Source organism: Tauraco erythrolophus, chromosome 4 (assembly GCF_009769465.1).
Source record: "Tauraco erythrolophus isolate bTauEry1 chromosome 4, bTauEry1.pri, whole genome shotgun sequence".
NCBI classification, from domain to species: domain Eukaryota; kingdom Metazoa; phylum Chordata; class Aves; order Musophagiformes; family Musophagidae; genus Tauraco; species Tauraco erythrolophus.
The window spans coordinates 13,962,629-13,978,137 of record NC_141468.1 but is presented as its reverse complement, the minus strand read 5'-3'; the positions used below and the strand labels follow the sequence as shown (position 1 = coordinate 13,978,137).

The following is a 15,509-nucleotide window of genomic DNA, read 5'->3' as shown; positions in this document are numbered from 1 at the left end:
CCTCTCCAACTGGTCCATGTCCTTCTTATGTTGGGGGCTCCAGAACTGGACGCAGTACTCCAAGTGAGGTCTCACGAGGGCAGAGTAGAGGGGGAGAATCACCTCTCTCGACCTACTGGCCACGCTCCTCTTGATGCAGCCCAGGATGCGGTTGGCCTTCTGGGCTGCAAGAGCACATTGCCGGCTCATATTGAGCTTCTCGTCCACCAGTACTCCCAAGTCCTTCTCCTCAGGGCTGCTCTCGATCCATTCTCCGCCCAGTCTGTATTTGTGCCTGGGATTTCCATGACCCAGATGTAGGACCTTGCATATAATATATATATTATATGCATATAATATATTAATATAATAACTAATAACTTAATTAATGACTAATAACTAATAACTTAATCAATATAATAACTAAATATATTATATATATCTTCTCATATAATATTTCCACTATATCATTTTCATATATATATTATTATTATTATTTTATCATTATTGCTTTTAATTTATTATTACTATTATTGTGGGAGTAGTGCTCAGTTACCAGTTGCCTGTCTGCTTGCCCGCCTGTCTTCCTTCACACTGGTACTGCTTATGCCATTGCTCCCTTATGTGAGGTCCCAGTGCCAGGGGCTTGCACTTCATGGTATGACTAAGGACTAATTGACTTTTAAAATTCCACAAAGTGGGCATAGTAAGAGTGATTTGAAACATCGTAAAACTGAGTTATATACAGAAAGTCTCTGATTGTGTATTTACACCGACAACAAAGCTCTTTCAGCATGAAGTCAAACTTGATGAGGGTTGTGAAACAGAATCTGCATAACAACCATGACATTGGCAAAGTCTGCTATTACTCTTGTACAGAACACAATTTCCATTGACCATCTTTATAATTAAATACTGGTTCAACAAGGCTGCGCTAATTAGATACAAACCCACATTTTTTATGTTCACTCTTGGTAGTCTCTTTCGGCAATGTTTTCCCCTTTTCTTTTTTGCGTACTCACTATTCTGCAAGGTATTAGCAACCCTTGATGAGTTCATGCCTCCTCTTTAGCACAACTGGATGAATTAAAACCAACCTTTATTTATTAGGTTCTTCCTCCTACACAGAACATGTATTCTTTTTTTTTTTTTTTTGATATCATGGAATTTCTTAAGTGAATGCTTTCAGATTCAGTATTTGGATGTGGTGTTATTATCATTTCTACCAATACAGGACTCAAATGCACTAAGACCTATGCAGGCAAATAGTGAAAACCGATCCCTGCAAACAAGATTGAATAATATCAATAAACAAACTTAGCAAACACTATGAAGATAAATTGTTTAAATTAGTAAAATAGCACAGATTAGGTCTTAGGTTTCATAGCTATCATTTGTGATTAGAAAGACAACTGTTAATTATGCTTATATTATTATCAAAGAAATACCAAACTCTGACAGAGATTTTAAAGTTGTTTAGATATGAATGAAAGAACAAGAAGAAAAATATATAACACAGTATATGTCCGTTAACAAGATGTGATACCACTAAGAAACTACACAGCCTACTATATGTTTCAAGTAATTTCTTCAGTTCTTCCAGGACAAGTTTATATTATTAGAAGTCTTTGGCATTTTTTTTTTAAAACTTGATCAGGGATGAAAAAACGTGCTTTCTCTTTGACCCCATCAGCAAACATATCTGTAAAGGCTGAAAAAAATGTTACAATACATTTTACTTACCCTCATCCTTCCATTTCTTATTGCTGGTCCATCTTCTGCTAACCTCAACACGTACAAATCCATTTTGTACTCCCTTCCTCCTCGAATACTAAACCCAAACCCTTTGGCTCCTTTCTCCAAATCAACAGTGAAATAATCAAAGTCCTGTATAGAAAAATACAAAACGATAGACAATTAATCATATGAATGTCATGGTATAAATTCAAGAAAAACGTTGAAATACATCTCTTCAAAAGTGCATCTATCCAATTGATATAAGCAAAGGGGCCTTCAACATATATTTCTGCACTGACAGATTTTGATCATTTCTGAAAAGAGACTTCAGCAAAATGTAAATGCCTAAGTCTAAACCAGCCTGAAAAGGCATTATTCAGCAGTTGCCTGGTACCAAAATCTCTCTAGATGGTTTCTGTATTCACCCTCAATGCTTTCATGGTACCTGACTATAAGCGTTTATGCCTACACAAGAAGTGCTGATTTGGCTACAAGTGAGGCAGCAGGCAGTTCCTGGATAAGCATCATCCCAACAAAAAAGTTGTAAGAGAGACACCTCCTAAATTCCTAAATAAGCAAAACCCAGCATGATCAGCAGGCTGCTCTGCGTGGCATCACAAAGCACAGTAACTCTCATCACTTTGGTTAAAAAAAGTGCCTTGACGAGTAGATGGGAAGTAGGAGATTTGAGTTTCACCCTTTCTGTGTATTGCAGAGACTGAGATTCATCTTTCCAGTTTCTTCTTGGTGGACCATAACTACCAGTCCCGTAGAGGGGTCCGGGTGGGAACTTGCTCTGCTGCTTCTGATCCATTGGCAGCCAGCATGGCAAGAGCCATGGGAGCAGGAGGAAAATGAGAGCAAGTTTGGATTATGAAGACCAGTTGTTAGAGAACTAAACTAGAGATGGTGAGAAACAGGCAGTCTAAACACCTCTCTAGATGCTAAAAAGCATCTTACAGAGTATGTGCATGGGGATAGGGATTTGCAGTCTAGCTACTGAAATGCATAAAATTTTCAGAAGGTTCTCTGGATCCCATTTAAGAATTTGGATATTTTCATTGATACAGTTTATGTGTCTGGCTTTGAAAATCTGGTCATAGAAAACACGTATATATAGTTCCAGCATATAGTGTCCAGAAGTTTACATTCTCTTATTTAATATTTTTCTGACCTCTTTTTTTTTTTCTGCCTTATGTAAGGAGAAAGGAGAATTTTTTCTGAAAGTCTGAACTTTGGGCTAAATCCTCAAACCTTCACCGCTGTCAGTAAATATTTGTCATCAGTAGAGTCTTGTCCAAGGTAACATAACTCTTCATCTAAGGTTTATTTCTTTGAGTTTGCAAGATCCTGCCTGATGTCAGAGAAACTAGTCACACAAGATAGTTTCTCCTCATCCAGACTATTATCAACAGAAAAGAAATTTTATTCATTCAGGATTCACATTTATTTACTAGGTAAAATCTTCATTTTCAACAATGCTGTAGAAATGCAGTCTGACCTAAGTACATCCACTGTTTGATGACTATATAATGTTCCTAGGAATAAAAAAATTCCTGTACTGATGCAAAGGCAACTTATCTTAGAACTTTAATTTTAACTCTTCAACACCTTAAAAATAGCATTCATTTAACCTTATAGTCATACAATTATAAATGTAGTGTTATTTGACAGATTACATAGCTCTTCATTAATCCTAATGGTGTTGAAGTAATCTACAGAGAAATAGTAACTCAGAAGAGAAACAATAAAGGTGCCTTTTCCTTCTGTAATGTCCTCTTTTTCACCAGCATACACAATCTCTCCCTACAGACATGATGCTTTCTGTTTAGGAGTGCTGTAAGTATTTCGGTTCGTACCTGAGGCTGCCTGTACTCTGACAGAGGGTACTGCCTGGTGTCGGGCGAATGCTGCCTGTAGTCTATCAAGGGTGGCTGCCTGTAGTCGAGAGGTGGTGGCTGCTGGTAATCCATCACCGGAGGATGCCTGTAGTCCAGCGGAGGCTGTCGGTAGTCCGTTGAGGACTGCCTGTAGTCTGTAAATGGAGGTTGCCGGATATCAGGTTTCACATCTTGTCTGGCTTTTACTTCTGACCTATAACTGAGAAAGAAAAAATGACTTAGTTTCTGAAAGTGGCAAAACATTACGAATACGCATTGCATGCAATATTGAGGAGTGAAAGCAAATTGCCCGACTGCAGAACTGCATAAACCAAATTTTCATAGAGAAGCAAAACTTTCGAGGGTAAAGAGTTGAGGCATCTAAAAACAGTGAGCGTTTTTGAAACATGAACATAAGCAATTTTCACTCGTGTCATACTGTGTAATTTTCCAGATTGTATCAGTGAGATCAGGATTAGGCTCAGAGGGACAGGAGCAGGAAAATCATCCTTATTTCCACTTATCTTACCTACCTGGAAGATGAAACTGCAAGCAAAACCACCATAATAGTCACTACAAAACAATCCACTGATTTTATAAAGTGCTTTTTTCCAGAATTAAGATTTCTATAGAGTAAACAAAACATTAATGCAGACATTTATAGCCCCTCTGTTTCCTTGACATAAACTGTTATTACTGTGAGCTTCCTAAGGTTAAAAAAGGATATATTCTTTGTACTAGCTGTTATCTTTTTAATGAATGGTTTACTTTGATATAACATCTGTTAATACAGTGTTTATTATTATTATTATTATTATTATTACACACACTCTATAATACCATCTGGCTATGAGACCGTAGCAGGTCATATAAGTAGTTATGCACAGAAGTAACACAGAGTGAAAGGAAAACAAATTGGGTTAATGAGGAATTAAGAATGAATAAAATATGCTTTAATCAGCAACTGGTTACAGGAAGATGAGTCCTAATGCTTCAAAGAAAATACAACTTTCTGTACTACAGCAACTAGTTCATTAATTTACTCAGGTGGGAATGAGTGGCTCCCTTACCACATGGAAGTCGGTGCATAATGGCATTTCACACTTCAGGGTGAAGTAAGGAATATTTCTTACTGTAAACTTCTGTACCTTGGCCATGTAACCTGCTGAATGGGCACAAAGGAAGTCCCAAACCTTTTAGCAAGGTAATTCTGTAATAGTGGTTTGAGTTAAATTTAACAAAATTTTTCACGTAGTGGATCATTTTACACTCTCTCCTATGTGCCAAAGGAATTTTTTTCCCTATACAGGAAATATATATTTCAAACTCTGCTTTAATAAGGGTCTGGAAGTTTTCAGTCGACCAAGTGACCAGGTATGTACACGTACACATGCAGCTACATGGACACGTATTAACTGTGAAAGGGATTTTGAAATGTACTTATTGATTTGAAAAAATTACATTCTGAATGAATGACAGTATTGGTTTCAATCATGTTAATTTATCTATGAAAAGATAATCTGAATAATCTAAACATTTCAAAATATGGTATGTTTCAAAACTTCATTGCTTTATTAGTACAGTTATGGTAACATTATGGCAAATCTTCCTACACACTAGCTTTAATTAGTTAAATGTCTAACCAGGCATGAAAATATCAGAACTATTTCCCTTTGACTTTTCTGAGATGAAAATAGCCTACTGCCACATGTTCTTTTAAAACCTGTACATGGCATCTATAACAAGACCTGCATGTATACGTGCAATCCTCTTACTTTCTTTACTCAGTGTCATGATCCTGTAAAAAGATGACAGAGAATAAACGGGCTTACTGTGGTACTGAGCCTTGTTAACACTGGAAATAAAAATACTAGTTAGTATTCCTTAAAGTTTTAAATACCTTATGGTATTTTGATTTTGATACAGAAATAACATATGTAGCTATATAGACAAGTGGTAATATGACCTACAAAATCAAGCAAAAAATGATACTATATGAATTAGCAATAATGGACCTATTTCTGGAATAAGAGTCATCCTTAGGCAGGTTCCCAATATATGAACACAGCTGTATCCTAGAAGATGATGCTTTGATTTACAGTTGGAGGCACTGTAATTTTTGCTGTACATGTAAATGGTGATGTGACCAATTATAGCTTATGTTTTTCAGTCAAACTCTTACAGAATTTCTTTTTAGAACTTTAATCAATATAGTTTACTGGTCCCCTCTGAAAATTCCCAATTCAATAGACATTTAATACTGACTTACAACTGCACGGAGAGACTTTTGTGAAAGATTTGCATCGGATTTTGTCAGAAACCTATGTCTTCTAGGAGGTGATCACTTTTGGAAAAAGTACTTGATGTAATATAAGGCAAAGAAATTTGTCTAATGTGACTAATTGAGAGAAAATAATTTTGGGCAAGTGAAAGTGCTATTTCTGTTAAGCAAGAAGAATTGGAGGGCATAGTGTCTAAATCACAACCGAAGTCAAATATCTCCAGAAGCAAAAAGTTACAGTTCTGTATCCAGCATCTACTATTTGAGGAAGACGGTCTTGATGAGGTATGTTGCTTACTGAACATTAGCATAAAGACAATCAGTGTAATCAGCCTCATTTAACATGCCAAAAATTAATCCAAAGACTAAATAGTGTTGATTTGAGATCACAGAAAGTTGTATCACCCCACAGATTGAGCATGCTTTTTCTATAGACAGCTTTATACAGCTGGTCACAAAATTTCTATCCCCCTACCATTTAATTTCCATCACAGATAGATTTGTCAAATCATATGCATAAATTATACATGAGAAATTGGCTGGAAAATCATACACCATAGATAAAACCTGTTATAAAAATATCTTTCTGACTCCAGAACTCTAACAGACAAAAGGAAAAAAAAGATATGTAAGATAATGAAAAAAAAGGCATCTCCCAATCAGATACTGATATACGCATATTTTGTAGTGATATAAGACAGTATGTTAGCAATGAAATTATAACAAAGAATACTTCGATGTTTAGTTCCTTGGAAAACATGTGATCCCGACAGAGGTTTTGAGGAAGTTTAGCTAGACCCTTGCTCATTATAACGTGTTTCATACCTGAACACAACTTTTTACATGTGCATGTAGTGATAAGACACAGGGCAATGGCTTTAAACAAAAAGATGGTAAATTTCGATTAGATATTAGGAAGAAATTTTTTACAAATGAGGGTGGTGAAACACTGGAATAGGTTGTCCAGAGAAACTGCATGCCCCATCCCTGGAAGTGCTCAAGGCCAGGTTGGATGAGGCTTTGAGCAACCTGATCCAGTGGAAGGTGTCCCTGCCCAAGGCAGGCAGGTTGGAACTAGATGCTCTTTGAGGTCCCTTCCAACCCAAACCATTCTATGACTCTATCATCCCGGTGTGCACAATTCATGCTCTGCGAGTGCACTCACAGGACCATGGGGTGCCAGAGCCGCCCAAGTGATGGCTCACAGCAGCCAGAAGCGGCACGAAGACCCAGCACAAGTGTGTCCCATCGCAGGATGCAGAAGCGGGAAGAGCCGCTCTTACCTGTTTTCGTGTCCCTGCAGCTGGAGGGGCTGCGGAGGCGGTGGCTGGGCGACGGGGCTGTGCTGGGCGACGGGGCTCTGCTGTGCCAGGGGACTCTGCTGGGCCATGGGGCTGTGCTGCTGGGCCATGGGGCTCTGCTTCTCTGAGCCGGGGGCCGAGGCGGGGCTGTTCAGCTCTGTGTGACAGGAAGCTAGAGATTAAAGACCGGTCGCAGTGCGGCGTTTAATAAAGGGCAAACGTAGACGATAATCAGTTTTGGTCACACGCTACCTCTGAAAATTTATGTTTTGTTGTTTTTACTCTCTTGGGTTATAATTAGGTTTTAAGACATCTGAACCTAATGGGCTCCTTTTGATACTCTGTGGGATCTGAAATTTTGGTCACTTCTGTAACTCCAGTCGACACCTCCATTATTTAAACCCCAATTGAATAAGGCAAATGGCTTCCATGTTTCATGTTTTCTGTTGAAGTCTAGAAATACTGGTACTTGAAAACTTTTCATTTTGAGAGAATGAACGATTTTATTGCTTTCACCACTGTTATGGGATGACAGACTGTTGTCACAAAAGCTAAAACACTGGTGCGCTTGTGTTAGCTCCTGCTGTCTTTGAGCTCAACAAGTTTCCTATCTTTTTTAAATCTTTGGGGAATGTGCACAGTAAAATCAATCTCAATAAATTCTGAGTAACCAGCTAAACTGATGTTTTATGTCACTGTATTGTGCCAAATGACCAGGGTTTCACACAGGAACACTGCAGGAAACTAGAATCCTTCTTTCCAAACAACATAAAATTCAAAAAGAAGAGAGGCTGGGGTAGGAAATGTGGCCGTGTCACAAATAAGGGCTGACAATCTTCCTTCAGGCACATAATGGAAGACACATTTGGCTCTGAGCTCATATCAGATATATTTCTCCCAATACACTGGCACAGTTATGTTGCTCATCATTTACCTATTAAGAAGCATAAATGATAGAGACCACCCACAAGAGGACGGAGCACTGCCGAAGAGTTTGCTCGTGTATTATCAACAGCAAAGGTCCACATTGTATTTTTTTTTATTTTTGCTTGCGACAGAATGAGTGAGGCCAGTGCGACGTGGTGCAAAGTGTCCAGAATGGACATGCATATGACTGAGCATCCCTAACAGCAATAGCTATGTGCGATCCAGGTCTTGCCTAGTTTTATATTTCAATCTAGTTTGAATTTTGAATGATTTTATTTTTTATTTTTTAACATGTGAGTTTGTCCCCTATGACTGCACATTTCATAGATTTCATAGATTTCATAGATTTCTAGGTTGGAAAAGACCTTAGAGATCATCGAGTCCAACCATCCCTAATCCCCATTAAACCATATCCTCAAGTAGCTCATCCACTCTATTCTTAAACACATCCAGGGATGGGGACTCAACCACCTCCCTGGGCAGCTTATTCCAGTGGCTGACAACCCTTTCAGAGAAGAAATACTTCCTAACATCCAACCTGAATCTCCCCTGACTAAGCTTATGCCCATTTCCTCTTGTTCTATCACCCATCACTAATGTAAAGAGCCCTTCCCCCACCTCCCCACCATCTTTTCTCAAGTATTTATAGGCCGTAATCAGGTCTCCCCTCAGCCTCCTCTTCTCCAGGCTAAACAGCCCCAACTCCCTCAGCCGCTCTCCATAAGTTTTATTTTCCAGCCCCTTGACCAGTTTAGTCGCCCTTCTTTGGACTCGCTCCAGGAGCTCAATATCTCTCTTAAAGCGAGGGGCCCAAAACTGGACACAATATTCTAGGTGCGGCCTCACCAGTGCCGAGTACAGGGGCAGGATCACTTCCCTGCTCCTGCTGGTCACACTATTCTTGATACATGCCAGTATCCCATTGGCCTTTTTGGCCACCTGGGCACACTGCTGGCTCATATCAAGCCGGTAGTCAACCAACACCCCCAGGTCCTTCTCCGCCAGGCAGCTCTCCAGCCACTCCTCCCCGAGCCTATAGCGATGCTTGGGGTTTTTATACCCCAAGTGAAGGACTCTGCACTTGGCCTTATTAAAGCTCATGCCATTGGCCTCAGCCCAACGATCCAGTCTGTTCAAATCCCTCTGAAGGGCCTCCCTACCCTCGAGCAGATCGACACAGCCTCCCAGCTTGGTGTCGTCCGCAAATTTACTGAGGGTACATTCAATTCCCTCATCCAGGTCATTGATAAAGATGTTAAACAGAACTGGACCCAGCACTGAGCCCTGGGGAACCCTACTGGTGACCGGCCTCCAGCCGGATTTAGCCCCATTTACCACCACTCTTTGGGCCCGGCCATCCAGCCAGTTTTTAACCCAAAGGAGGGTGTGCCTATCCAGGCCAGCAGTTACCAGTTTCTCCACCAGAACACTATGAGAAACTGTATCAAAGGCTTTACTGAGGTCCAGGAAAACTACATCCACAGCCCTTCCCTCGTCAACCAGGCGGGTCACCCTGTCATAGAAGGTGATCAGGTTTGATTGGCAAGACCTGCCTTTCATAAACCCATGTTGACTGGGCCTGATCACCCGGTTAACCTGTATGTGCTCATTAATAGCACTCAAGATAACCTGTTCCATGACTTTGCCCGTCACCGAGGTCAGACTGACAGGCCTGTAGTTCCCCGGATCCTCCTTCCGCCCTTTTTTGTAAATGGGGGTAACATCCGCCAGCCTCCAGTCCAGCGGAACTTCCCCAGTGAGCCAAGACTGCCCAAAGATAATGGACAGGGGTTTGGCAATGACATCCGCCAGCTCTCTCAGGACTCTCGGGTGGATACCATCAGGCCCCATAGACTTGTGGGCATCCAGCCGAAGGAGCAGATCCTTGACCCGTTCCTCTTGGATCACAGGAGCTTCGATCTGCTCTCCCTCCCCGCACTCAGACACCGAAGGCCAGCTCACCTGGGAACTGCAGGTTCCATTTCTAACGGCTGTCTACTTATTTCATCTATGCTCATAATTTTTTTTTTTTTTAAATTCTCACTACTTTATTAAACATCTTTCAATTTAGGCTTAATTGTCAAAAAAGCTTGTATATTTGCACTTAAAACACTCCTCATGCAGGCATAAGCAATACTTGTCTGTGTAATTACTATGCTTAAGGCTTTAATTGCCCATTTTGCATCTGTGAGTCTCTTTTGTATTACAAAGTTTCAGAGACGAAGATTGGGAATATTGTCCCTCATTTCTACATTACTCTTATAACTATGGATGAACTAGTCAAATCATAAGCTGCTTCTAAAACTGCTTTGCATTTATATGGTATTTTTCACCTGAAAGTACATCACAAAGGTATTGGATTTTTTTCTAATTTTATAAACTGGGAAGCTAATATCAGAAGGCAAATGAGGTGTCCAGTGTCACACAGTCACATAGGGAAGCCATGACTTGCACACATATAATTTCTCACCATCTGAGAACATCTTGTGACACTGCATCTCAGATGCACCTCTGCTTTCTTTCTAATTTAAGGTATCCATCTCTAGCATTGAACTATTAGCAATTTGCTAGCATGAATTAATCTGAGTACCAGAAGCTGCACGGACCGCATGCAGCATCACACTTGTTTGTAGATGATTGCAAAGCTGACCTCCAGTGACTACACAGCATCTCTTTGGTGTGAATTCTGAACTTGTGTCTGTTTGTGGTTTTCCCTTCACTGAATTCATTTAACAAAGTAGGTAACTTTCCCCAGTTGCAGGCCATGGCCTGTGTCAGACTATTTCCTTGTCCCGTTGCTGGATGCAGCAGCAGAAGGTGAAGGTCATCTAACTGGAGCATGGATCATTAAGTAATTATATTACTTGCTGTGTGACATTCCTAGCTCTAATGGTATTTGTTGCTGAGATATAAAGCCACAGTCTCATTAATATAGTATAGCTCATACACCAGTACAGCACATCACTAAACTAAAAAAAGCCCTGAAATCAACCCCAAAACCCATGAAGTCAACATCTAAAGATCTTCACTGATTAGCTGTGGAGTAATGACAAGAATAATGAGTCTGTCCCCTTACCCTTACCTTAAAAATGAGATAATTTAGGGTTCAGTTCTTTCTTGCCTTGTGCATTCATAGTGATATAAATGGAGGAAACCATCAAACCTGCACTCTTCCCTCATGTCACTTGGTCACAGGTAGTTGGTAGCTGAAGATGCCTGGTGACAGCCATCGCAGTCTCTTGTGAGCCAAACTTTGGTTTGGTTTATGGCAGGATATAAGGGAACAAACTCAAAACTTGGCTCTCTTGTAGGGTACATTTCCATGTTGAAGACAACTCTTCCAAAAGACATTACTGCTGACTCTCCAGTACTCAGCGACATTACTGCTGACTCTCCAGTACTCAGCTCTCTCTCAGGTATCTCCAGGTTTGCTTTAGATACCCTTTTCATAACTAGAAAACTTTTTGAGATTTCAGATATTATTCCAACTAGTTCTAAGGCTGTAATTTTGGTGTGCTGTGCATTACAGCTGAGAAAGCGAAACAAAAGATGTTCTTTCAAGCGGTGACATAATTCAAGCTAATTGGAGGCTACTTAAAATTTTCTTCCTGTTTTTAAGGGCCATTGACTTACCCTCCTGAGGAATGATGCGAAGAGTTACACTGAGACCTGCATCTTTAATTAGCTTCACAATATCTGCATGAGGCATGTTAATAATAGACTGGCCATTCACAGCTAAGATCCGGTCTCCAACTTTAAGTTTTGCACAGCGATCCGCAGGACTTCCATCAATTATCCGCCCTATTTTATGGGGTACAGCTAGATAAGGAAAAATAGTCACAATTAACATACACTGAAACAAATGGTGATGTTCACAAGCTAAAGAAAATGAGTTCATTTGGAAGAAAATTCTATATGAATTACAAACCAGCTTGCATATAAACATTTAAGAATATAAATTCTTATACAGCATCATTTGCATTAACACAGCACAGATTTCACTAAAAATTCATAATCCAGATGTGCATATATATGTCACATACATATGAAGTCCAAAATCAGCTTATGGTTCAGCTAGTTTGCAAACCTGGCACGTAATCCGATGATAAACAGATCAGGAGAACAATAAGGCATTAAAACAGCGGAGGAGATAAATTTGCACAGTAAGTAGTAGTCATAAATTGCCTCCCACCTCCTAGTTTACAGAATTTCCTTATTTGTATGTTGCAATAGAGGCACTAAAAATACAATTTATTTTATATACAAATAGATATTATTACCAAAAATGTCCAGTGTTCACTAAATCGTTCTTTTCCTCTATTCAAATATGTTAATTGATAAATAGAAATCATACTGAAGATTTCTTGAGATGCACAGCTTTCTAAATAGATACACGTCAGCATGAATTTACAGCTAATTATGAGTAGATAGACACATTTACTACATTGAATACACACATTTTCAAAACATTACAGATCAATTTTGCTTCTCCTTTTGCTCTTCTCTGTGGTTCTCTATCTTTCTATGTAATCCATCTATTCTCTTGTTGTGTCTTTTACCTCATTTCCTGAAGAGCTTTCTAAATATTACTCTTGAGCTTTCTTCCCTATTGTCTTGTTTTTTTTGACTACATGCATATACTATAGCTGACTCTTCTTTTCTCTCTATCTAGGCTCCCAAAGAGCATGCTATTTTTCTTTCTCTCCACTACTCATAAATACAATTATTACAATTAAATTTGACTATATATTCTATTAGTATCATAATGATGTCTGAGTATCCCTCACCAATCTCAAATTAAAGTCTTGGCAAATAGCACAAAGCTGCTTTGCCTCATTATCCACATCCAACTGGTGTTTAAAAACAGTCAGCTTATTTTTTTCTTTAAAATAATGCACCCTTAAAAATTCTTACATCTAAAGAGAATTTGGAAAAGGTGAAAGAAAAGATTAATCACACAATATCTAGGCTATCAATGTTAATACAAAACAATGCTCTAACAGGAGATGTGTTCAGAATACTCCATCATTGCAGAACAAATTTCTCAGCCCTCTGATAAACATTCCCTGAAGGTGATGGTGACAAACACAGATTGCACATCTCATGCAAAGTCACAACACACACACCTCAAAGTGACTTTTCTTTCTAGTATGGACACAAGTGTTGTTTACAGTGTTAAAAACTGATTTTCTAAGAACTAAAAATATCAGTGAGTACTCAGAAGTGCAAGCCATAATCCAACTGCATGCTTCTTTACCACTGTAGTTCAGGTAAGAATACAAATTAAATTATGGCTTTAGTAATATGGACACAACTAGTGTACTTCAGAAACGTCTTGCTGCTTAGGAAATAAGCAATTTGTGTCACAATGTCTATCACCTTTCTATAATTTAAAATATATTTAATATGAAGAGCTATACTTGGTATCAAACTTGCATTTATTTTGACCCTGAAGCAGATGTATAACTGCCACGTATGCGTATCTGAACACCGAAACAGTTTACATTCACACAGAGCTCTTCACATATCAAATCAACTGTTAAAGCATCACCAAGAATCATTTAAGCTAAGGCTAAAACATACCTGGTTTTGGTATATGTAACACACATCTGTCTGAAATTACCATGTTTATACTGCACATCAGTGGAGATCTGACAATGAGACTGCCTTATTTGAAAGAGCAATAAATTTAGGAAGAAGAGAGAAGGGGAAGTATTATGGTCAAGATGCCATAGCTAAAATTCCCATGCTTGCCATTTCCAACCCTAAAGAAGATGTTTTTGCTCGCCTAAATAATTAAGTAGGGACATACTTTCAGTAGTGTGGGGAGGGGGGATAGGAAATTCTATTCATTTGCCAGCACAGTTTTTGTTGGGCTTCTTGCACCTGATGAGGGAGCAGAGCAGATGTCTGTATGTTTGAGATGCCTGCTAAAATCAAAGCTGGAGGTGGGAGAGCTATGAGAGTTTGATTCAGCTCCAAATTCTGAGAAAAGGGAAAATGGGAGAAAGAGGAGGAACGTTTCATTCCTTTTTTCTTCTTCTTAAACCTAATGGCCTTCACTTCCAGATGAAGGTAACTATCTAAACGTTGTGGTATCAGTACATTCCCTTCATCCTGCATGCTATGAAAGGATCAGCAGTGTGACCTTCAGAACTAAGCTCTGGTCTGTTGAGGTACCTTTTCTACTGCACTTTGGGTTTTGAGGATTTAATGGTCCTCTTCTGAGGTTGTATCTGTGCAATGTGTTGCCAGATGATCTTGCTGCAGAGTAGGGTGTGGAAAGCTCTTGCAGAGGGAGCCTGAGACTGCAAAGGAGACCACTGGTATGCTGCACCAGGGTTTTGTGGGCAAATCCAGTGAATTACTAATGAAACTCACAGCAGTTCAGCAGAAGCTGGTTTCTGTGTTTTTCTACATAATATAAGGAGAAGTTTATCTCCTGGCTGCTTTTCTCCCAGTAATATCCCAAGGAGCTTCTTGTTCTCCCCAGTGGAGCTCTGCCCGAGTCTCCTCCTAAGCACCAACATCCTGACCACCATGGTCCCTGCTACTCAGGGAGGGGAGGTTTTATTTAAGGATTTATTTACAAGCATGAGTGCTTCTAAGGGATGCAGGTTATCTGATATGCAGGTTGCTCATGAAAACATGAATGTGTTATAATACGTTAGAAATCTTTTAATTTTTAAGAGAAATTTGTGGTGAAATACTTACTATGACGGGATAAGAGGAGCTACTCTCATACAGGATTAATTAGGCAAAAGCTAAGGAACAAAGGTGGAAATGAACTGTGGATTTCCATAATGGAGAATTTTTATTGTTCAGAACAGTCACATCTAAAACAGGCGCGGAAGAACTATAAAACTATCAGTACTGAGTGGGCTGAGGGAAGCAGCGGACAAAATCTCATGGAAAGAAACGCAAGATGGTGCACATGGGGAGAAAATAAGCCTGCCTAAGCTTAATCAGCGATGGGCCCTAAATTAATTATTACCTCAGGACATCTTGAAATAAGCATGCCGACTTCTCTAAAAACATAAACTTAGTAAAACAGTAAATAGAATTGTAAGACTTAGAAAAAGAATGGCAAATGAAACAAACTATTGATAGTGACTAGTGTGCCCCTAAAGTCTGAGTGTTGCTGATAGTTCCAGTATCGCCACTCAAAAATCATAGCGCGGAGCTAGCGAAGATTCAGAGGAAGACAGCACGGCAGACAGAAGCAGAGAACAGCCTCGGCCCAAAGTGGTCCATGAGGCTGCTGCCTGCAGCTTGGGGAAGAGAAGGTGGATAAAGATTCAAAGAGGGATTAGCCAAATTCACAGGGGTGGATCTGCTGCTGATTAAATCGGAAAGGTGTGGTTGCGAGAGCTGAGGAGGTGCCTGGGGAAGGTCTCTGTCTGC

General features: G+C 39.6%; 1 protein-coding gene across 5 annotated transcripts in view; it reads right to left on the bottom strand.

Moving 5' to 3' along the window:
* The window catches only part of MAGI2 (membrane associated guanylate kinase, WW and PDZ domain containing 2), an 815,351-nt gene that overhangs the window by 37,822 nt on the left and 762,020 nt on the right, over positions 1-15,509 (bottom strand). For 3 of the 5 annotated variants that reach the window (XM_086609697.1, XM_086609698.1, XM_086609699.1), the window contains 4 exons: positions 11,739-11,924; positions 7,161-7,350; positions 3,576-3,816; positions 1,723-1,866 (listed from right to left, as the gene is read on the bottom strand). In XM_086609697.1, coding sequence (XP_086465823.1) covers positions 1,723-1,866; positions 3,576-3,816; positions 7,161-7,350; positions 11,739-11,924 — 761 coding nt within the window. The remainder of the gene's footprint in view (positions 1-1,722; positions 1,867-3,575; positions 3,817-7,160; positions 7,351-11,738; positions 11,925-15,509) is intronic. The other 2 variants (XM_086609701.1, XM_086609700.1) reach the window with 1 other exon arrangement.